Consider the following 24,081-nt stretch of genomic DNA (forward strand, 5'->3'; position numbering starts at 1 on the left):
CTCATCTTTCTACTTTGCAGTCCCATAATAATATCCAGTGTTACAAGATTTGATATCCAGTCCTTTAATCATTCCACATTCAAATAGTTACATACCAAATTTCCAACATGCCCCATGGTCAAGTTTTTCTTCAGACTGCCTTTTGCTTTCTTTGTTTTTGGCATGCCAGCATGATGTTAAACACTCCTCTTGAAGCGTTTAACAGTTCAGTAGTATATGTGACCGAGGCCAATGCCATTTGCGCTTCTTGATTGTCAGAAAGGTCACACTTTGAAATAAAGTAGTGCACAGATCAGTAAAAAAGACAAAAACATTTTAGGTAGTACAGATTGTCTGCAGAACATATATTTATATATATATATATGGGGCTGAAACATCATCTGTTTTCCTTGTCTAGTTCAACTCCTCTAAGAAGAACCCCAACACTACAATAAGTAGCCCAAAGTACCGCATTCTGCTTGAAACTTTTGTCATCAAGCCAAGTCAAGTCAAATATATGATAATATCATGCCACTTGCTACTTTTTTACAGTTTTTTAAAAGGTAGTGAAATATTTAACGGTATGCTCCTTTTAATTCCACAATTCTGTGGAGGAATGAAGCGTTCCCTCTTTAGGGGCAGCCGTAACACAGGGAGGACAGTAGTCATCAATCTAGAGTTGTCGTCTGTGGTTTGATTCCTGGCTTCCCCAGACTACATGTCGAAGTGCCCTTTGGTAAGACACTGAACCACATTTTTTTTCTGCTGCATCTATCTGTGTGTGAATGTATGTGATGGAGAAAAGAGCACCATGTTAAAACGCTGTAAAAACCAAGGAGTGCTGAAGTGTGTGTGTGAGAATGGCTGAATGTGGCTTGTGTAAAAGAGCTTTGAGTGGCCAACTAAACTAGAAAAGTGCTATATGAATATAGTCGATTTTCCATACCTGCTTAATCCAATTCAGGGTGACGGGGGCTGGAGCCTATCCCAGCTGCCATCTGGCAAGAGACAAGGTACATGCTGGATGGGTCACCAGTTCATCACAGTGCCACAGCATAATGTTCCTTAGTGAATTTGGTTCTCATTAAGAGTAAAATAGATGCTGGTATGCTGAAGGGTTGTACTACCGTGTCACTGACGAGCCACAATGCACTCATATTGTGTCTTAGGTTCTCATTACATCAGCCACTTGAATGCAACATCCGTTTTATGAGTTGGCTAGGGTCAAAATGCTAAACTCAAATGCATAATGCGTCATTGTGGCAATATCTGTTTTTCTTTTTAAAGGTAAGTGTCTGAATCCTGCTGCATTTGGAAACTCCAATCAGTGGGAGTCACATCAATCACGAACACATCCTGCAGTAAACAGCACCATACTTGTTTGAGGTAAAGCTCTGACTGTTTATGGAAATTTGTTAACTGGCGTCTGGCAGCGGCATCAGTGGGGTTGAGGGTTGGGTTCCTGGGAGAGGCTGAGGGCACAGTACTGGGAAAGCCTGCAGAGTACACAGCTGGATAGCATGGCAGAGGTTCTAAATGTCAGCGTTGAAGGGGGATGCGGTTGCCATTTGGCCTGTCAAGCTGCATGCCAAGGGACTGGCAGCGGGATGCTGGGGCAGGGTGCTCCCGGTCTCGGCCGCAGAGCTCTCACCTTCTGCCATTTATCATGCGGCTTCTTGCCTAGTGCATCTGGCACCTTAGCACTGGCAGCAGGAGGACAAGCCTTTGCTTCAGGCTAACCAGTGCCCCATGGTAATCGTTTTAACATCACAACAAAATTAGGGCAACAGTATTTGTTTGACTACTTTTAACCCTGACTGTCTTATACCTAAAATGGCGATAAATCAGTTCTATTTTGAAGAAAAGCACAGTTTTATAAAGAGCAAGGGAGATTTATTGAAGTGAACATAATCTTACAGCACTGACATAGCACAGTTTTACTAATAGGATTAAAAGTAAAATTAAGCACTTACTGTAACAGTTATTACGTAGATGGGGATGAAATAAAAAAAACCCACATGTAGGAATATAGTCTAATGTTCATCTTGATGTATGAATTAGTCATAACTGTCTGTTTAGCACAATTTGAATGTGAAGTCGCTGTGAAGTAGCACATTAATTATTGCATAGTGAGTGCACAATACGGAAGCCACTCTGCTCGCAGTAAATTAAACGTAATCAACTGTCATATCATCTTTTTAGGACTTTAATTGACTTTAATTGTGAATCCTGCTGTAACTGCTAGTTACTTTCCGCATGGCAAGGTCAACTAAATTGCTTGATGAGCTGTTATGGTCTTTAATATGATGACCTTGACTAAGGAGGGTGTGTGAAGATCTTGCATTTATGTGGATAAACCATGCAATGATGGATCACTACTCTGCTTTGCAGCTTTACAGCAACTACTGGTTGTGTTTATTGCTTAAAGAAAATATGTTTTGATGGTCTGGTAATATTTAGACATGACAATGAATATTGATATTAAAATCAATCAATACAAACAGATGTACAGTCCTGGTAAAAACCTTGAGCTGCTCAGTTATTTTATATTGCCTGGAAAACAGGAAATATGTGCAGCTATTTATTGAAACTTACAAACATAAATGAAAATATAAAACAGGAAATCTGAAAATAATGAAAAAACTGAGTTTGAGCTAGCTTTAAAGTCAGTATGCAAACCTTTATCCTTCAACACAGTCTGAACCCTCCGAGACAAGCTTTCTTGTATTTTCTTTAATAGTCTTCAGGAGTAGTTCTCTCAGCTTCTTGAAGGACCTTCCAAAGCTTTTCTTTGGATGTTGGCTGCCTATTATTTCATTCTCTGTCAAGATGATCCCACACTGCTTCAATAATGTTGAGGTTCGGGCTCTGGGGAGGAATCATCCCTCCATAAAACCTGTTGCCACTGATTTTCAGTCCTCTTCTTGAGTCATCTGGCATACCTCAGCCTTTTCTCCCCGTTTCCTTTTGTTAAGAATGACTTCTTGACAGCCACCCTTCCATGGAGACCATTTCTGAGGCTTCAGTGAACAGTAGATGGATCAACTGAAGGTCCAAATTCATCTTTCAGGTCCTGTGTAAGGTCTTAAGGACATCACTTTCAGATTCTGTCATCTGCTGAAGATGGTTCCTCTTTTTTTAAGGACCTACTGCACACGATGCTGAGATAAGCCAACTTTTCAGCTGGTATCTCTTTGAGAATAACCTTGTTGGTGCAAAAATGCCATTTCATGTCTCTCTAACTCTGCTATCTTTGGCATTTTTCATAGATACAACTGAAGATATTGGAACAAATTATATGTATCTGTGACAGGCTGCTGGTAACAAATTACAATTTAGAATTGGTTCTTTGCTAAATTGTCTGATATGTTTAGAAAAAAACATTGGCTCATCCCTTAAGTTAGAGGCCTTTTTTATGATTGAATAATTGGGTCAGTTTGATGTGACTAAATCACATTCCTCTGAAAATGGTAAGGAACAAGGACTGAACTGAAAATGAGCGAAAAAGCAGCAGCCCAAAGTTCAAATTAAAACTGTGATAGACCTTCAGAAAGCCTGGAGAACTATTGCTCTAGACCACTGTAAAAGATTATAAGATTATAAGTCTGTCTGCTTGGAAAGAAATATAAAGAAATGAGGGATGAATCAAGACTATTGCACAGTATATATATATATATATATATATATATATATATATATATATATATATATATATATATAGAGAGAGAGAGATAGATAGATATATGTTTAAATTTAGATTATCCATATATATTTAGAGTTCATATGTACTGCTGTATACTCAGTCTGTCAGTATATTGAATCTAAATCATAGAGAAATTTGAAATGAATGCAAACTATGATTTTTTTATCCATTCTGTGCCTATTTTTTATTTTAAATATTGAATACAGTTGAATTATTTATTAGCCGAGTCTTATCAAGATCTTTTGCCACAAACTGAAGGCATTTGCTTTAATGTACAGTTTGTTATATATCATCCTGATATATGATGCAATCATTGCAGATTCTATATATGAAGGTAAAAAGCAGCAGGAAAGATCAGACGCTCAGTGAATCACAGAAGCATCCTGCTGCAGAGAGACTTTCGCTTTACATATCACAGTCATGTTCATGTATATGTGGTTGCCAACAGGGTTATTTACACTCACAAACAGGCTTGTTTTGTCAGGTGTTTGTTGGAAATGCACAGATGTAGCTAACACCCAGTATGGTACAGGTGGGTAGCTATTAAAAAAAAAAAGAATCATAGGATTATTAGCTCATAAACAGTAGCTCAAAGCTTGCATCATAAAGAATTTAAAGACATGCAGACACAAAAAAACAGGGCACAGTTACCTGCTGCAAACTTACAAAGTAATTATGCAGTCGCGTGATTATTTTTATTTTCTTTCATGACTGACTTTGTGTACATTTTATCTGTACACGAACTGGAAAAAATAATTGAGCTAACTAAACTTCTTCCACTTCGGGACAAATCTGTGTAATTCTATCATTTTTCACAGCTTTGACAAAACGAATAAACGTTTTCATTGTTGGAAACGAAAGGCGAATGAACCTCAGAAACCCAAGTCCTTGAACACATGCAATCACATCTGTCACTATTCATTACATACATGAAAAAAGATACCATCGCATTTTTTCTCTTAAAGCTGTACAGTGTAATTATGTTTGTGGGTGAAAATAGGCTAGATTGATTATATGGATTTACAATAATGACGCATTGTTGTATTTTTACATTACACAGCCATCAAAATCTTGACATAAATCATAATTAATTCTGCCTTCAGAAGTTTTGATCAGCCACACTTTGTATTGTTTTGAGAGGCTGTGGTGTAAAGCAGTAGGAGATGTGAGCTGCAAGCCGGCAACTGATACCGAACAATACTGAAGCTGTGGCAGCAGCCTCATTAGCAAATCACAGAGGCTTCTTTCCACAAACTGTGCTGCTTGGTTTGGCTCGAGGGCAGACTACTCTTATAAAGCTGCTGGAGCTACAAGACAGGCAGTGAGACATGCAAGGGAGGCTGCCGTACTGGCCAAGCAGTCTCAGTTCTGAGTTGCTCTACGGCGTGAGGCCCCTGACTGCCTGCCCCACCCCCACCCCCACCCCCCGATTGGTGTGGCTTCATTAGCATGGGCTGTGGCTCCTCCAATTAGCAGTAATTAAAGACAGAAATCAGAGCGCTTGCCTCCAGTCCAGACACAGCCAGTGCCTGTCAAGTGTGATCGCTGTGGAACAGATCTAGCAGCCCTGGCCGCCTGCCACCCCACAAACCCCCCTTCATCTGCTGGAGTGGAGGTATGGGCTGCTGCCGACAGTGCCAACTTACCCCCAAAGTAACCCCCAGGGTTACACAGGCGCACACGCCTCTCCCCGAGGGCACACGCTGGGCCAGAGTTGTCATGGTAACAACAAGGGAAAATCGTTTAATGAAGACGCTGATGTGAATTTATGAGGCAGTGGCTGTGTGCATTTACAGGGATACGACCCTTAGCCTATCACGCACAGCCTCCTGTGGCTCTACATCTATATCTTCACTTACACAAGTTGTAGCTGATCATCGGGGCGTATGCTCAGGCAGGTGGCCTCAATATGCTGCTTGTCCTCTTGCAACAAGGTACAGCTGGAGGCACGTGGTGGTAAACTTAATCCAGTGTGATCAGAAATGTTTATGGTTTTCATTTCATTTAAACTAGAGGAATAATTGTCAACTACTGTCTTGAGAAACATTCTCATAGGAACAATTGAAGCACAAATTGCATTAAATAGACTGCATACGATAAACACAATCTAATTTGGTATTTTTAGACAGGCAAAATGGCAGAAATGTGACCATAAAGATGCACTGATTGGCATTATGTGCAAAGGATGCATAGCCAAACCAGTTTAGAGACCAGTAGTGTTGTGGGCTGCTTTTTCTCTTTGTGATGTTTTTTGCACAAACAGGTCTTATAATGTCTACTGATGACCTTATGATGTCAAGGCTGCTTGTACTGTCCTGTGACAAACATTATTCAGTATCTTTCCACAGGTGTACCGTAGCAGACACAACAGAAACCAACAAGTTATCCTATTTTTACAACCACTTAGCTTGTCTGTTCATACCCTTGAACACAACCCACAAATATGTCCTCTAAAGTACCGTCACTACAATCAGCAGAAGGGAAATACAACTCATAAGCGTGTTTCCAAATCGGAGAAGATATCAGTTTAAGTGTCAAGTATTTCCTTTAACAAGTCCCAAACCCCCATAGGGATATGTATTTGGTGCAGGGCTTTCAATACTTCATGCGTTAATGACACATTTTCAAGACCAAGATATGACAAATGTTACAACGTGGCTGTTACCTTCATCGATGCCCTTTTCCTGGTTGCATCGGTCACATGTCTGTTCTTCCTCCAGAAGAAGGCTCCTATCATCAGCACCTAGTCTGTAACGCTTTATTTACCTTCATGGATTTGGAGGTGTGATAGGAGTGTACTTTATTTTTCCATTTGACTGACCTTTTCTCATATTTATTGAAATCATGGAGATGACAGCAAAGTGGCAAATTTTATATGCAACTTCTTTGACATGTCACCTTTATCTTTTGCCGCAGCTTCAGAGAGGATCACGACTATAACCACAATAATGTAGGTGTCAATTTCAGGCCTTCTCCAATCTCTAAACAGTTTTTTTTTTACTAATTAAACCGTTAATGACTTACTGCAACAGATTTAACCAGTGTTATCAAAATGTATGTATGTCAGACATACAGGGGTGCCAGAGTTTTTGGTGGTAAAAAGCATCCACTGTATCCTCTATGGCAAAGATTTGTATTCAACCAACAGCTGTAATTGCGACTTTGCCCGATATCTAGCAGCATTCATTGTTGGGAAGCTGGTGAGGAATCATATCCTTCTTGTAGTGACTACTTGTTGGTGTGTCTATACTGTCTCCTTCTGTCTGCTCATGGGTATGTGTAGCTCAGTCGCTTAATGTCTAAAGGAACAGCTAGAAGAAGAGCAAGTATGGATTTGAAAGAGAAGGCTACCATATTGTTTAGCTTGATGCCAACCTTTAAAACAAATCACCTCCCACTTATTCTTAAATTGTGGTGGGATTTGAACCCTTCTTTGGACAATTCAATTCAGAACCACTGTGCTATAGTCAAGCAGATATAATGAAATTCAGTATTTCAGAGGCTTTCAGGTGTGGCGAGAACACATCCTGTTGAACCCATGAAGTCAGTCTGTGCTCCCCTCTAAACAGCTCTCTTTGTCCTTTCACTGTCAGTCTCAGTATCAGAGTCTCCCAGCACACTTAGTCCCTTGTGACAGGGGTTTCAGTTATGAATGCTACCTTTGACTACCTCTGTTATTCCACAGCAGACCACATATCCCAGCTTGCCACCACTCATGTGTGACTTGATGTATTGTCTCACTGTTTCCTCCACGACTCAGAATTAATTGCAGTTTTATCTTTCACCAGGATAAAAGAAAAAAGAAAGCTGGCTCGGAGCACAATAGTCTAAAAGTAGTGTGGATTATTTTTAAACAAAACAATTAAAACTCTAAGTTATCCTCGCAGTTTTTGACTCTGGATGAGTTTGATGAGTTTTTTGCTGGTCTTTTATCTTTTCACTCAACAGGGTGACATGCTATCATTAATTACATCTCCTGCTTGGGTTCAGTTGTAACAAACTTGGATTACATTCACAACCTGGTCATGCTATTTGCTGTCTGATCACTTCTCACCTACAGTCGCACATATCCCTCCTCAAAACCATTTACATCTTTGAAATGATTATTGTCATTGTAATTAAAGCAAATCGCAGTGACTTTGTCTCAGACCACAAAGCAAACATTTTAACTCACACAGAGAAAATTAGATTTTTAGGTATGAGCACATTTGATGAGTTTGTTTAATGAATTTTTGTTGGCATTTCAGGAAACATGTCAGACATATTGGTATTGTCAACACAGCTGCGGGAAGAAAAGATCCCTTCTATTAGCTGAAACCAGTGGGGAATTTAGGCCGAACCCCAACAAAAAAAAGAAAATATGTGTTTAACTTGATCAGCTGAGGTTTGTGACACTTGACACCTTTATCTTGTCTGGAATGAACTCATCTAGTTTTTAACTGGAAGATCAGAATTTAAATTTAAAGCTGCATTTCATCTGAAGAGACCATCCACACAGATCTAAGCAATTTCATCTTACTAACCACAAGAGAAAGACTTTGTTTTGGATGTGGCCTTTTCAACACCCAAATTATAAGAGCTAAGGTTTTAGGAGTGGATTAGGAAGTGTTTTTCCTTTTTATGGCCACATCTAATCATTACTATGTTGGCGCCTGTTATTTTGTGTAGTCATTTATGTCTAGTTCCTTATCTGTTTTGATTCCCTCACTGTATGACAGTTGGTATGGGTGCTATCTTCTTCATGGAACATCTGCTAATGAGGGTGCTGACTTTGTGGATGCGACATGCATTTCTAACTCTTCTATTTTACCAAGGCACTGTCTCTGTAGCAAGCAATTTAGTTACAGTATATTTAAAACACTTTTTGATAGTCCAGTTCATATCTAAATAGTTTTTTTTTTTTGCATGCTTCCAGCCCATATACCTTTTGAGATGAATACAAGAGTCTGAAACCTATGTAAACACTTTAAAAACAGCAACACCTTAGACCTTGATGATCCTCACACTCAGCTGATCACCACTCACCCACCAAGAGATCATGCAGTTCTGTCATTGAACATTGATTGGTCCTACATTCATCCTTCAGCTTGACAATAAGTATAAGCACGCAACAAGTTGTAAAGAGTTATTTTCAGCAATGTAAAGAGCAGTCTGGGATCACAATGAGAAAGAAAACTCACAAGTATATTGAGAACTAGTGCAGTTTAGGTGGGGAAAAAGGCAAAAGATGGTCATAATAATTCATTTTCTTGTTTTTACAGTGCTTTGCAAGTTAATTGATACATTAAGATTTATTGTAAACATGGCATTCTATTTTTATGAAAGATTCACCACTTTTCAATTATTGCTTTAAATGTCTCACAGGAATATCTTTTTCAGAGATATTGTGGGATTTTATACTTCAGACTGTGACATCTAAACCATTTTAAAGCAGTGATTGTCACACCTGTGTGCGTGTGTGTGTGTGTGTCTATCTGATTGCCTGCTTCAAATATAATCAGGGTAACAGGTATACCATTTACCTTGATGTTTACAGCTTTGAACTGCTTGGAAAGGCAGAGCTTGGACTAGGATTCATCTGAGAAAAAGGCCTATTTGAACAAGTACATCTGGGGGAAATACCAGAATGACATGCCTGACACATACGTGGGCTTTAAATGGTTCAAAAATGGTGATGAGCATGAGACAACGTAATTCAAATGTTTCCAGTAAAACCCAGAAATGAGACATTTTTATGTCTCTGAACAACATCGATAAAGAAATTTTCTGTTTCTCACTCACACACACACAATGCATTTAAGGCACTCTCCTTACTGCCAAGATTCTGCACCTTAAACAACGTTAAAAGGAAAGTTTAGACAAGAGAATAAAGTGTCAGCTTTTATATCTTAAGTGTAGGTTTGAAACGGCGCCTACACTCTGTTGTGAACCCAACAGACAAGATGTACAAGCCAAACTATGTCTTCACATTGCAGCTTCTGCCCATATGAGAGCTTTGCACCATCATAAATCTTAAAAGCATATAAGTCAAACATTTTAAAGAAACAAGTAAAATCCCAGATGAAGCAGAATATTTCCTCTCACACATATCTTGGAATATCATTTCAGCAATAACAATAACAGCTGGAGGATCTGAAAAAAAAACAAAAAAAACACCCAAATGTATTTTGTTTTGCATATATTCTCTCTGCATAACAGTTTGAAGCTAATCCTCCAACACCTTCCTAAATTGAGCCGTAGCAACAGCCTGGCTCAGATATTATTATGAATAATTTATTGCACCCCATTTCAAAGAGCTGAGCAAAAAACCCAACTATTTTGGGTGTATCTTACATTTGTTAAGTCTGTAGGTATGCAGCGTAGCTGTTGGGTCCTTGTGAAGGACTTTAAATAACATTAGCCTTCCCCTTGTATAATTACAGTGTTATTGGTATATACTGTATGCTCACTACCAGTGTGCTGCAAGGTGGCTTTCTACAAAACATACGATCAAGTGAAGGTTTTTCATGCATGTATTCATGCTCAGATACACCATGGATGAGCATGCAGCGACATGAAAAAGTTTGAGCATCCCTGGTCAAAATTTCTGTTGGTCTGGCTCCCTGTTGTTACTCACAACTCATCGCACATTGACAACTAGACAGGAGCCCACTGTGTCACTTTTGAATGCAGAGTGTAGCCCCAAAGTGTTGCTTCTGGACATGCAGGGTCACCTAAGCAGGCAATGTAACAGGTGCACAGTTGTTTGTATGGGCAAAGCTTCCTGCTTTGTGTTGAAATTTTACAGTATTAGAGCAAAGGAAGCTAAAATAAAGACCAAAATTCAAGAAAAGGAAGTAAGAAACAGTCATCTCAAGTGGACTCCAAAAACAGACTCTTACTTAAGAGTTGTCTACTCCCCTTTGATCTCTTCAAACAGTCCATTTTACTTAACGCTGCACTATATGAGAACATATTTTTGTTGCAGTTGTCAGAGAGTGTGTCATTTCACCTCAGAAGCAATATTCAGCTGTAGCGCAATTCCCAGTGTGTTAGAGCTTGATGCTTAAAGGTAATCCTGCATGTTGAAAATAGACTTGAATGGCTTTTGACCAAGCTGCAGTATACTTTTGGAATGGGTTTGTGATGAATGTACTCGAGTTGATCTCTTAATATAGTTTTTTAGGGCTACCGTTTGTTAACGGTCAGTTTGTTAACACAGGTACAAATTACCCATATTCCTTAAACTTTGTGCCAACAATCACCAGCCATAGAAGCAGATGAGGGCTGTTAGAACAAAATAAAGGGTTTTCATGCAACCGGTTCATGGTGTGATTTAGAAGCAACACTTAACAACAGGGTAGCTCAGACTTTGAGCAGTTGCCCCATGTACAGAGGCTGGGTTCGAGTCTTCAAATAAAGAATCCTAAAACCTCAAAAGTTCTAATAAAAAGAAGTGGAACAGACAAAACTAACAAGGACTACGTTAATCCATTTGAGCTCTGAAACAGAAACAAAATGTTAAGAGAACAGTTGATAAAGAACGAATCCACAAACTTGCCACAGCTGGGATGGGGCTTGTAACCCTGGTAACAGGAGGTAGCAAGAGGTTCTGACAGAGATATGTGAAATGAGCACAACTTCTTGGCACCATATAATCAGTGGATGACAAGCTTGTCTCATCTTGTGATGTCAGGGCATAATTTTAATACATTACATTTCACCATCACGTAACGTTAAGAAGTACTGCTTACTCCATTTGCTTCTGGGAGACCAGCCTGCAAACACCAAACCATCTGTTAAAAAGCAGAAGATTACAAGGGGATAGCCTCTTCATCAAGATATTGACCCTAAGTACTCCTCATTATTCACAATAGAGTACTGAAGAGGCTGTAACTGAAAGGCTTGACATTGTCCTCACTGTTTCATCACAAATCTGTAGATAGGCCTCAAAAGAGGAGTTCATGCAAGACACCCCAAGAATCTTAAAGAATTAGAAGCCTTTTATGGGAAAATGGACAACAATCATTCTTAGCTGCTTATGAAAAGCGTTTCTGTACTTTGACCATTTGTAGCCCAAACGTTATCATGCCACTGTACTTAGATCACTCACACACAGAGGGACTGACAGTCTACTCAAAAGCCTGTAGTCCGTTATATCTGAACAAGTTATTGTCTCCTCATACCTTTGTGAACTTACACATAAGTATCAGTGGATGTCTCTGCACAGCCATCTCAGGTGGTGCACTTGATCCTGACATTTGTTTAACATTCCACACCCTCCTCTCCCAGCGACAGAGTGATGCGCTGCACTCTCTCCCACTGTTTAAATACACTCACCAGCATTGCATCTTTTTCTTTTTTTAAAAAAATTAGAAATCAGAAATGTGTCATGGAGGCAAACACTGCTTTGAGAGGAGGACAGATAAGGACTTTACTGTTCGAACATGTTACCCCTAGGATGTGCTTAGTGGAGGACCACACAAGCATGGCGGCATCTATCACCAGTGACCATAAGAGCCACTTGAATGTGTTCCTGAATGTGACTGCTTAAGAACCAATCGAAGCGCGTCAAACCTCCCCGGTGTGATAACCATTAGCACTGGCCTCACTGTGCGATGTGACACGAGATGTGAAATTGTACTATGCAACGCATGGCAGAAGAAATGTGTGAAAATGTGTCAATTTACGCAGAGTTCAAGAAAGGAAAACAACAGCTGCCAAAGTTAGACTTTCCTGCCGGTAAAGAAAGAGTCTGGTTAGACATTTTCTTCCAGTTTTCCAGCCTCATTGGTGCCGAGAGAATAGTCTTGTTCGGATGACTATGGATTTTGAAAGAGCTGACAGGTGGATGACCAGGGTATCTCATATGAAATTGAATGAAGCAGGCTCTCTTTCAATTCAAGAGAGAATAGGACAGATATAATCACATGGTTGACTTCTTGTCAGGACTGATTTTTGGAGGATTAACTTCAGGGGCTACTATTTATTCCTCACTAGTAATAAAAGCCACTCACTGGCAGCCATGATAGAAGTGTCCTAACATGCATCACTTCTACATCCATCCTGTTTCAGGGTGGCAGCAAGCAATGCAGAAAGAATTTGTCTATGTGCTCAAACTGAATGAGAATACTTCGAGATAAAAAAATGTCCCTCTCTGGCCTGACAATTTGTGTGTCCCCTGGCAGCCAGACAGAAAACACAATCTGGAGTCAGAATAATATCTGATATATGAGGATGTGCACACAGCATGATGTGGGAAGTGTCACTCATGACGGCTATGAGGAAGGAAAAGCAAAGCATTCGCTGTAACAAAACTCACTTGTTTAGCAGCTAATACTACAAGGTTTGGTGGTGTTTAAGAGTGTAGCAAAAGTGTTAAAGATTGTTGAGTCAATCTGAGATTCCATCCCCCGGGCTGCCCCGTTGGCTCCACTCTTAGAAAGTGGTGTGGCGTCCGAAGCTGCCGTGGACGCAGGCTGGACAGCAAGCTCGTTTTTGTTCTCCCCCTTCAAATTGCCAACTCCAGCTGTCACACCCAGGGACAATAGAAAAGAGGAGGGGGTGCTCGCTGAATGGAAAAAATAAACTGGAGAGCCCCCCTCACACAGCCCCCCCTCGCCACGACTCGTCATCTGCATTTGACAGGACCCCCGTTCTCCTCTCTTCACCGCCCCTTTTCTTTTGCTTTCTCCTTTTCTCTCCTTGTGCTCTTCATAATCCCCCTTTCTCGCTCTCTCCCTGCTAAGTGCAGCTGTTGCTCTCCATTGGATCTTTTTTTTTTCAAGCTGATTGCTAATTAGGATAGCATTTTAGTGAGTTTTATCTGAAAAACTTGTTAAACTTGCAATTTTCCACTCCTTTTTTCTTCAGCCTGGCAGATCTAAGAAGTGAGCAGAGAAAAGACTTAGCCAATTACACGTGATTTACACAGGCTGAGCATTTTTCAGAATGCACCTAATCTCCAATGTTGCATTCATATAGTTTACAACTACTGTACTGTATGGTAGCCTCTTTTTAAAGTCCTCACTTCAGCTTTGAATGCAAAAGCCTACTTTGAAGAATAGACTGCCCCATCTGCCTTATTCTGCTCACATAACTGAATCCCTGGGAGAGGGAGCGGAGGAAAAGGAGAGCCTGAGAAAACAGCAATTCACACACCAAACACAGAGACCCCTAGTAGCTCAACAAATGAGTGACTAGCCCTATGTCCATTCATATCGCCCCTCGGCCCGCAAGCCTATTAGCCAGGCATCGCTCCTTGAACATTCACTGTCGACAACATGTGGAGGCATCGCTATAGCAACCAGTGGATATGACATGTGCAATGGACGGGGACTCCTGAGCTGCTGAATATAAGGAGGGGCTCAGCCTTAACTAAATGATCGCAAAAACACCCAACCCCACCACCTCCCCGTCTCTTTTCATTGGCACAGAGGAGCTGAAAGGACTCACTAGTGGGGCTTCTGCACATTCTTCCGAAGCTCGGAAAATCAGGCGGGCATATCCCACATTCTTCTCCCTTTTCTTATTCTCTCCGACTCTCCTTTTTTTTTTCTTCCTTCTTTTTCTTCATCTACGTGTTGAGGCCGCGGTCTTTTGTTGGCGCTGGGGGACGCATGGGACCCTCGCAGGGGAACTTTTGGTCAAGCGGACTGAGTGAGCGGCCGGAACGCACAAACGTCTCTTGGAGCTGCGGCGAGCGTCAGTGGTTCTCCACGCGCTCTGGAATACAAGTCGCGGCATCACCAGTTTACAGCGAAAAGCGCGCTCTGCCCCACGACATGGATTTGGGTAATTATCTCCTCGTTTTAAACACGTGTGAGCTTGTTTTCTGCAGCAGTCATTGTGCTTTTTTTAATGCGTAAAATACATCTTATATGACCGGCACTGAAAACTTGATAGACGCAGGCTTTATGTCTAGTGTAAATGAAAATAATTTTTTGGCGAGTTGCAGGATATTTTAGGAGTCCTACTCTCGTATAATAATATTTCATCCTCTCTGGGTGATAGCTTTCTGTAAATTGACTCTCCGCGAGCTGGTGGAGCAACAGAAACGCATGCACGCACTCCGATAATAAAGCTCATGAAAATATTTTTGGGTCTTGAGTCTTTGCTGTGAGCACATCTGGCTGCAGGGGACAAAGTTTCTGTAGGCTCATCCTCCTCAGTGCTCGGCAGCAGCTCCAACTCCTAAACACGAGAACAAAGTAAGCTTAGTGGGTGCGTAAATGTAGTCATGTGTTCAGCGGAGGAATAAACGCAACTAAATTACAATATTTATTTTTAGTGTAATTTCCACGAGTCTTATGCAGAACATAAATCCAAGTAGTTTGTTCTATTTTTTTGTTGGGCAGAATTGGGTTTGTCAGTATGGGGCTACTCTATTTATTCGTTTTTCAAATTGATAATCAATCTCAGCGATTTTAGAGTTTGTCTGGAAAAAGGGCCTAATTACTGCCATTCGTTTATGCCTATTTCCAAAATCTGGGAAACTTTATAGCGCACTTGGTGTTTCCAGTATTTTTTTTCTCTCTTTTTTCATGGAAAGTGCTCCCGCTCATAAACTCTGATATCAGTATAGCTGTTATACTTTTTAAATCTACAGTGGCAGTTCCAGCTTAGAAAAATATCACCTTGATTTGAGATTTTTGAGATGATTTGGCAGGAGTGTGATTTGGGATGATTTTGCTCCGCTTAAAGGTTATTGTGATTTGAGTGAATGGGCAACACCTCCCGGTCCGACCTTCCTTCTTATCATTTGAATAATCCAGGGCACCGAAATCCATCTGCGCCTTGTCTCCCCTCAGATTGGCTAATTCACCAGACAAGGGCTACATGAATAGAGGTGAGAAGCAGAGGGAGAATGTCTGCTGGAGGCAGGGAGGAACTACTTTGGATGTTACACACATGAACATGAGTACTTGTTCTTTTTATCAATTTATTTATTTTGGCCACAGAATTAAAATTCTAACTGAAGGAAAAATACGTTTTTTTTTTCATTTAAGTTCCACAAACTGATCTTAACTTAAACCAAAATATTTAAACAGAATATTTGAATGTTCCACCCTGGTTGAAAATTATACTGACTTTTTTTATTAATATTCAAACATTCACAGACTATTTTTGTCATAATCATTAATTATGTTATTCATTTTGAGGTCTTGAAATGTATGTTTAGGTAAAGCAGACTCCAGTCATGATTTTAAAAAAGTTATTATTGTAATACATAGATTATATATAAATGGACTTTTTTTTAAGCTAACTCTGAAAGCTCATGAAAGTAATTCTTAGCCTCACGTCTCCTCCCTTTTCCTCATCTTTTCTTTTCTCTCTCTCCCTCCTCTGGTTTGCTTCTAACACGATTATCGCCTTCAAACACTCTTTTATGCTCGCAATGAATTTCAAGCCTGTTTGCTCCCACATTGGAAATGCTTTTCATTCATTTCAAGGTGAATCTTTTTCAAGAATAGCCAGAGCTAGAGGGCTACATCTTTGATGAACTTGATTATACTTTTTTTTTTTCAAAATAATCATATATGCTTTGGCTTTAAAGGCTGATTTGAACCAGGAGACACACTGGTTTTGAATCCTTACATCAACGTTGGGTCTGTGGTGTTAGATATAATGAATACGACATGAGAACAGAGATTTTCCCTTTCTCTATTTTCAGTTTTTACTGTGTTATCATGTCAGATTCTCTCCATCAAGATAAGCATTCCAACATATGAAAATGTTGCTGCTGTCTCTGAACTCATCTGATCACTGAACATAGCCACACGGATCTCTGCATGGAGGCCGTTTTCCATCCTCTGCATCTGTATATGAGCCTCTTCAAACCTCTCAGTTGTTGTCTAACCTCTTAATGCTTGATTGCAACTACACACTGGAGCCACTGCAATTGCAATCAACAGCAGCTGTTGTTGAGCCCAGCACAGTCATCAAACAGACCCATGTTAAAACATTGGCAATTATGAGCCACAAGGTCAAACCACATTGTTACTGGTTTGAGGTGAAGTGTCTTGTTCGGAAAATGGTATAACAAGATGTAGCAATCCTTCAGTTGGCCCATTAGACCCCTCAGGCTAAATGTCAAAGCTCTTCCATTTTTTTTCAAGGTGTAGATTTGATTCTCTCTACCTATCAATCTTTCAATATTGCATGCAGACAATTAGGAGCCTGCTGATGTTTGTGTGCACTGTTATTGATATTGCCCTTTAGCAGATGTATGACCATTGGTGTGTGTGTATGTTGTGTAGCTGGTCAAATTAGATCAAAATCTGTGGAGAGCTAACTTACAGAGAAACCCCGTGTTTTTATGTCAATTGCAGAGACAGTAAGGATGATTTATGTGATGTAAACTGCTCTTGGCAAATTGTATCTCCCTGATTTTTTTTAGACCAGCTTGATAGAATGCCTTTGTAATCAATGTTTAAAATCTGACTTGTAGCCACAATTTTGGGATCTTTAATTACGCCTCCTCATTATTGCTCCTAATTATCACTGTTATGCCCTCAAAATGTTATGTATCAGCAAGGCCTACAGGGAATTTATCATTTTGCTAAATCTGTGGTAAATTTAACCTAGGCTGACAAAAATCTCCCAGATAACCTTACAGGTCTGCTATAGAGAGAAAAATATACCTTCCTGTTTGCGTTAACATTCAGTGTCAGTCCTTTAAAAAGGTTCTTTCGTTTAACTGGTGGTGGATGCGTGAAAGTCCATTCTGGCCTGCTTGTGTTTCCCCAGCCCTGATAGCCATTAGCAGTGAAGCTTTGGCCAGAGCCTAATCCAGCTAAACTCAGGACCAGAGGAGCTAATTAAGCACAAGCTTTTAGTATCCCAGTCTCCTGCAGCTGCACTGTGCCAGCCTGCATCATGCCAGCAGCAAATGTCATTGTAAATATCTATAGTGGGGCACAGACAGGAGACAGCACTGGACAGGGGCCGGTAATAGGGGTTGACTGAGCCTGAATGCACATAATAAGGCAAGTATTAGAGCTGTCTAATGAGTAGGGCCAGTCAGACAGTGGGTGAAAGGAAAGAGCAGGAGACGAAGAGGAGGAAGGTAAGGAAGCACTTGTGCCACTGTTGCATCCATATTTTTCCATCAGAAAGTCAACACAAGCCTTCAGGTGAAAATTGATGCACTGCAGACTTGATATGGCGGCTGCTGTAAATCAAAAAGACCACATCAATCTGGAAAAAGACAGAGTAGCATCATTTACTGCTTTGACAGTGTGTTCTCTCTGTGTTTGTGTGTGTCCTCCAGAGGGGCAGCCTGACCCAGATCCCCGTGGTGAAGGAGACCAGGGTGGAGTCGGGCCAGTTCCTACTACTCTCTGTCCTCTGCATGCTCTTCATCCTGGTGGCGCTGGCATTATCTGGCACTTTCTTCTGCGTGCGCCAGCGCTCACACCTCCGCTTGAAGGAGAAGCTGGCCAGCCTGGGGACTGACACCAGCACTGACGCCACCGCAACCTATCAGGTTAGACCAGCCCCCTCGCTTTGAGCCAATCAGAGGCCAGGACACTAAGCCCGTTCTCTGCCATTGGAGGAACGTGCATTCTTTTCGGATACTGTCGTTTATCCAATTGGTTTATGAGAATGTGTTTGTCCGTGTGTTTATATGTTTGAGTTATTTTCTTCCATCTGCACTTTGGATGGATTTTAGCTGTAGTGATAATAATGGTTTCTCTTTATCACATAAATACAATGTGCATAACATTCATTTACAAAATTCAAAAGCTTTTTATTTCATTAATTTTCTATTTATTATCCCAACATATTTTTTCATCTTGCATCAGATCATTTGACGCTTACCTTTTTCTGACAAGTTGGTGTACCTGTGTATGAGATGGTGAACGTGTAGCCACCCTGACCTATTCCCTCTGTTCCTTCAGGGCAGCGGGCAGCCCGGGCTCTATTGATTTTCAGGGTTGGGTCTCAGCTGTGCCCAGCGTGGCGCTCAGAACGCATTTATCTGCATGTCACGTTAACATTTTCAATATTTATTCAAGTCTTCAGAGGCCTGCTCTCAGAAGCCTGAAGTGTTGGTGATGGCCACAGAGATGACATATGATTTCAAAAAAGAATAAAAAATTAACATAAACATTAAATTTAACATCCCTTTTTTTCTCTAAAAAAATAGAAAATCACACAGCCTTAAGAATTTGCCTTGTTTCATTATTACAGTGCAAATTTTTGGTTTGTAATGGGACACTTTTGGACTGCGATACCTTCTCTGTGGGTGTGGCCTCCATGTTTGACAAAGAGTTGTTTATGGAGAGCTGTTTGCAGTGAGCAAGCATTGCTGTAAGATGGCAGCACGGACTGTATGGACTTTGTTCCTTCTTGGCCTGTTTTCATTCTTATTAGCAGTCTAAAAGAAGGGGGCAACAGAAAACCTGTAATCCTATGACCTGTGCTCCTCTCAGGGATGCTGCCTTTCTCTCTTCTGGCTCTAACTGCATCCCCCAACCATCTTCTGGGACAATTTCTCAGCACCGCCACAGCGCTTTGCAGAGATGCTGAGAAGTGGGATGAATTATGAGGTGGACCTGGATGGTGCCCCGAGGCCAAGGCCCTGGGCACCACTTCACGGCTCTAATCATTAAAGTCTGATGGTGGAAAAGCTGATCCAAGACCAAGGCTTAGAAGGGGGCCTGTGCTCCAGAGGGAAATATTACTATGATTCATCATGAGATAGCATGTGCTTTCACAAGGCATTTCTCAGGCCTACCCTTTCCACGCTATTATTCATTGAGTATAGAAATTAATTCTGTGGACTGCTTGTTATGAATTTACCATGCAAATATCGAGGGAGACCACACCTTACAAAGAGAAAGAGACAAATTGTCAAAGACTGCACACATCTGGTAATAAGGACTGTTTTTTATGTCGATTTCACGATACTGTATTAGAGCAGATAATGCCTAGTCTGCACTGAAGCATGATGGGAGAAAAGCTGAGTCATTAGGAGGGGTGCAACCTTTGTAGAGAGGCTCTTTTATAATGGAACATGGAGATATCAATCAAAACAAAAAAGTAGGCTTCACAGCTGTGGTGGTTCATTTTTTAATCTCTTTTGGTTCTCTGAGGATTTATTTACATTTACGTCTTTCTGATAGATAGTTTGTTTCTCCTTATAATGTGTCTACGTCTGCAAATTCTGCTGTTTTGAATAAATAATTCAGTTTTCACTCTGTGGGTAATGACTTTACGATGTAAATGTGTTTTGGTTTTGCCCTGGATTTTTCTCACAGCTAAAAAAAATCCATTCTCAAACAATAAAGACAGTTGCTGTGTTGCAGCAAGGTGTGATATTTATTCTGTAAGTCGTGGAGGATCCTCAACTGTGTATTTTTGACATAATTAGTGTAAGCTCCATAATCCACAAGGATAAGCCATTAATCTACAGACAAGTAAGAAGAGATACTGGATTTTACAAGGTGCATTTTTAGAACGCAGCCCCTCACAGCAGAGGATAAGCACTTAAAATACATAAACTATTGTCATGTGCATGACAAGAAGATAAACACATCAAAGCCTGCAAGGAGTTAGAGGGGGGGTGGGTTGCGTTTTTGATTATTTAGTAATTTTCATCGTCTCCTGTAATCCCCAGGAACTATGTCGCCAGCGCATGGCGATCAGAACGTCGGAGCGTGTGGAGCGGCCCGAGACCCTGCGCCACTCTCGCCTCAACAGCGTGTCCTCTCAGTTCAGTGATGGCCCCGCAGCCAGTCCATCAACACGCAGCAGCACCTCCTCCTGGTGTGAGGAGCCAGTCCCATCCAACATGGACATCTCCACTGGTCACATGATACTGGTAAGGACACCAGTGAACCAGGGAGGAGGATCAATGCGCGAAATAAAGTGTGAAGGGAGGAGAAAAGGTCCTCAGAGAGCATTTGTGGGTCTTTGCATCAAATTGTTTCAGCGGAACAATGTCACGACTATGCAGTTAGCCTGTCAGGGTAGGTTTAGTCTGAAATCCCTGAAAATGCTCTTCATGAGAGCTACAGTAGGTCCGCTTAGTGTACAAGCCACAGATCTGCATCAAATATTCCAACCTACTGGGTTCTGATTCAGCACTTCCCAGCAGAATGTAGATTGTTGAAGAAAAAGAAGAAAATAAATTATTTGATTTGATTTTATCAACACTTTATCCATAAATTCAATTAAACTGAAATAGATACACCACAGGTTAACTAGTTAGTGCTATGATTACAATGCTGAAGTAGTTTGATAGATTGAAGTAATTTTAAGTGATGGAAAAAACTCTTAATAGAGTCCAATAATCAACTGTAAATGTTTGAAATAGAACGACAAAACTGATGAGTAAATGGTCGGAAGATACAACTTCTCTAACTCCACGTAATGCTTTTGTTTGACTCTCAGACTAAAACAATGTCCACTTATATATTAATGCAAATAAACACATTTGTAGCGCAATGTTGAGGTGCTTGAACTCATCCTCAAGAGCCTTTGGGGAAAGGAAATGATGATCTTTTCTAATGTTTAGTGAATTCATATTACAATAGATTATTTTAAACTCCCCGTGTCCATTAATATATTCTTGCTCTGAAAACCAACAGCCGTATTTCTCTGTTTATCTGTTTGGCTGTGTCTCTTTTTCATCCCACTCTCAGCTCATTCAAACCCTGTTATCTTCATTTTTTCTTTCATCACTCTTCCCGCTGTTTTCTGCCTCCTGCTTTATCTTGGCGCTGTTGTCTTCATTTTTTTTTCCTCCTTCAACTGTGTCATTCTCTCTCTCTTTATCACTCTGTCCTGCTTCTCTCCTCTCTGTCATTTTCATCTTTTGCCTCTTCTGCTCCTATCGCTACCACAGCAAATTAAGCCAGACATTATTTTTGCATGATGAGAGCAGCACAAAAGTGAAATACCATTAGCTATTTTATTGTAATTCTGTTTTTTTTTTGTGCATGTGTGTGTGGGTTTTTTTTTTTGTTGTTGTTTTTTTTTTTCATGAAAAAGCTTTTGGTTGCCAATGTTCCCACAAACACACAATGGATTGTTTTAATTTCGCACAAGTTTATTTCAAACAAGCTTGATAAAAGAGGTGGATAGATGCCTTGCAGTGTTCCCATTAATGGAGAGCGCATTCATCACACTGCATGTCTAGCTTTTATACTGGGAGGCTGTAATGAATGAGAGTGAATCTGAGTAATGCCTCGTATTGGTTGTAATAGATGGGTTTTGTTGCACTCGTCAAGGCTTATTTGTGAAGCCCCTTTTGAAAATACTGACAATAGAAAAGCATTTAGCCGCACAAATAACAAAAGAGCCTGGGTGAATCATTTCTAGGAGCTGTTGTTATTATTAGTCCTCATTTCTTCACAGCGGCAATGCATGCATTAGAATATAGAAAGGTAAAACGCACTGGGACCTTCTCTTCTTTTTCATTCCGTGATTGACATGGAGATGTCCTATAGGGGCTCTTCTTTAAAATTCCACCACCATCTCACGTGAAACCATGTGTGAGATTGCCTTGTTATCACTGATCTCAGACCTATATTTCCCCATATCTGCTCTCCTCTTCTCTCATCTCCCCTCTCCCGCTCTTTGGAGCTCACACCGTGTGGAGAGGGATGATGAATACGCAGCTTTCCAAAGCATGCTTGCTGGGGGTCCTGTTTTTTGAGGCCCCGTCACCTCACGCTCTTACACACACACTCTGCGAGACTTAGGCTCCATCAGGATAAATGAACTGTGATGTTGTCTCCCACTGTGCAGCCCACCTTAAGACTTAAAAAGTCTTGCATAACGACTGTAACTTCAGAACTGAAATTGGATACTTCTGTGTACTGAGTCATCTGCTGTGTGTTCTTTGGTGTTTTATTTATTTTTTATTTTTTTATCAGTTTTAACAAAAATTTCTGTCATATTTCTTTTGCCCCAGGGGTGTTATAACCTGCACTTTTTTATGAATTTAGGGTTTAAACATATATATATGATTACCAACTATTACATGGAAGCAGCGTGTGGCTGTATTCCTACAAAAGCTGGTGATTTCAGCACCATGGACAGCACTGTTTAGTCACCAAACCTCAGTAAAACATCTCAGTCTGTGTTGAACTGTTGAAACAGTTGCTATTCCATAGACTAGTCGCCTCTCTTTTTAAATCAATAGTTGAGCTGCTTGAGGCTTTTTGTCATTTGGAGTTATCATTCTTGTTTTTAGTTTTTCTTTGTTAAATGATGAATTATTTGCTCAGCAGGAAAATCGATGTTCTGCCCTCAGTGACTTTTACTTGCTTTTTTTTTATTTAGTTTGTGAGCAAGAGACAATTTGCCCTCCCATTTAAGGCAACACAATGCTCACTTTTCATTTAGCTGTTATTTGTCACACAAAACATAGTGCATATTAATACCCTTTTTCACGTCTCACAGCTGCTTATCATATCAGAAAGCTCCCAGCACAAACTGCTACCGGCGTTTTAATTTGACAGCAGACCTTGACAGCAGTGTGTTACCTGTTGTGTGCGCCTCGCCTGGTCGTGCCTTCATCCTGATTTCACCCAGCACCCTTCTGCTGCCGAGGAGACTGCTCAGGAAGGATTAGACATTGTTTCCCTGACACTCAGGCCTCCCATCCCAGCCCTCTGATTGGCAGACATAATCCCCCCATTCACCCAGCCTTCGTTACCCTGTCTCTGGAATACGCCATGGTCCACTGCCTCCCCCTAGAAACGGGGAGGCTTGATAAGGGCCTGCTGGCTGCATTGCATTAAGCTGCAAAAATACAAATTTGGAATGCAATCGATTCAGGGCATCGTTTGAATAGAATGTGATGCAATTCAGAGTGACTATATCGGGTATATGGAGATGTAATGTTGGTAGGGGAGGTGGGATGCTGTCAGGCTGGAAAGCAGAGAGTACTTGTATGGAGCGACGAGAGCGTAGTGGTGACAGGCTCTGTCAAGTGGTTATAATGGCATGCTGTCATTTTCCTGGGAAGACAGCCCTGTTTGTTTGTGTAGACAACACACAACACATGCAAAAACACATGGGTCATCCACCGTTAGAACTTATATTAACAAAATTTTTCCTAATTCTTTTCGTATTGGGCTTGTGTAAATTAAAGATCTGAAATGTGGAAACAGTGAATAATGCCTCTTTAGAGCCAAATAAGCTGCTGAGATATCTCATTATTTTACAGCAGTAGTCTCTTGAAGTGTTTTTTATGCTCTCCGTATCTTTTAAAAGCGGAGTGGCACTTTTGTTTCTGTATCTAACAATGAACTTTGATTTCCATTGTCCATAGGGCTGTTTTTATAAGCCATCTCATTTCCTTTGTATGAATGCAAGAGAATTCTAAATACAGATCCATCAAAGGGTAATTGCCTGTTATCTGCTGAAAAAGCTTATTTGAGATAATCATCTAGGTAGTAATT

General features: G+C 40.6%; 1 protein-coding gene across 1 annotated transcript in view; it reads left to right on the forward strand.

The window, feature by feature from the left end:
- ptprn2 (protein tyrosine phosphatase receptor type N2) overlaps positions 1-24,081 on the forward strand; it is a 131,342-nt gene that overhangs the window by 87,036 nt on the left and 20,225 nt on the right. Inside the window, exons 12-13 of the mRNA XM_072378759.1 lie at positions 17,934-18,149; positions 20,286-20,489. Coding sequence (XP_072234860.1) covers positions 17,934-18,149; positions 20,286-20,489 — 420 coding nt within the window. The remainder of the gene's footprint in view (positions 1-17,933; positions 18,150-20,285; positions 20,490-24,081) is intronic.

This window comes from Leuresthes tenuis, unplaced genomic scaffold, assembly GCF_036924035.1.
Source record: "Leuresthes tenuis unplaced genomic scaffold, fLeuTen1.0.hap1 SCAF_24, whole genome shotgun sequence".
NCBI classification, from domain to species: domain Eukaryota; kingdom Metazoa; phylum Chordata; class Actinopteri; order Atheriniformes; family Atherinopsidae; genus Leuresthes; species Leuresthes tenuis.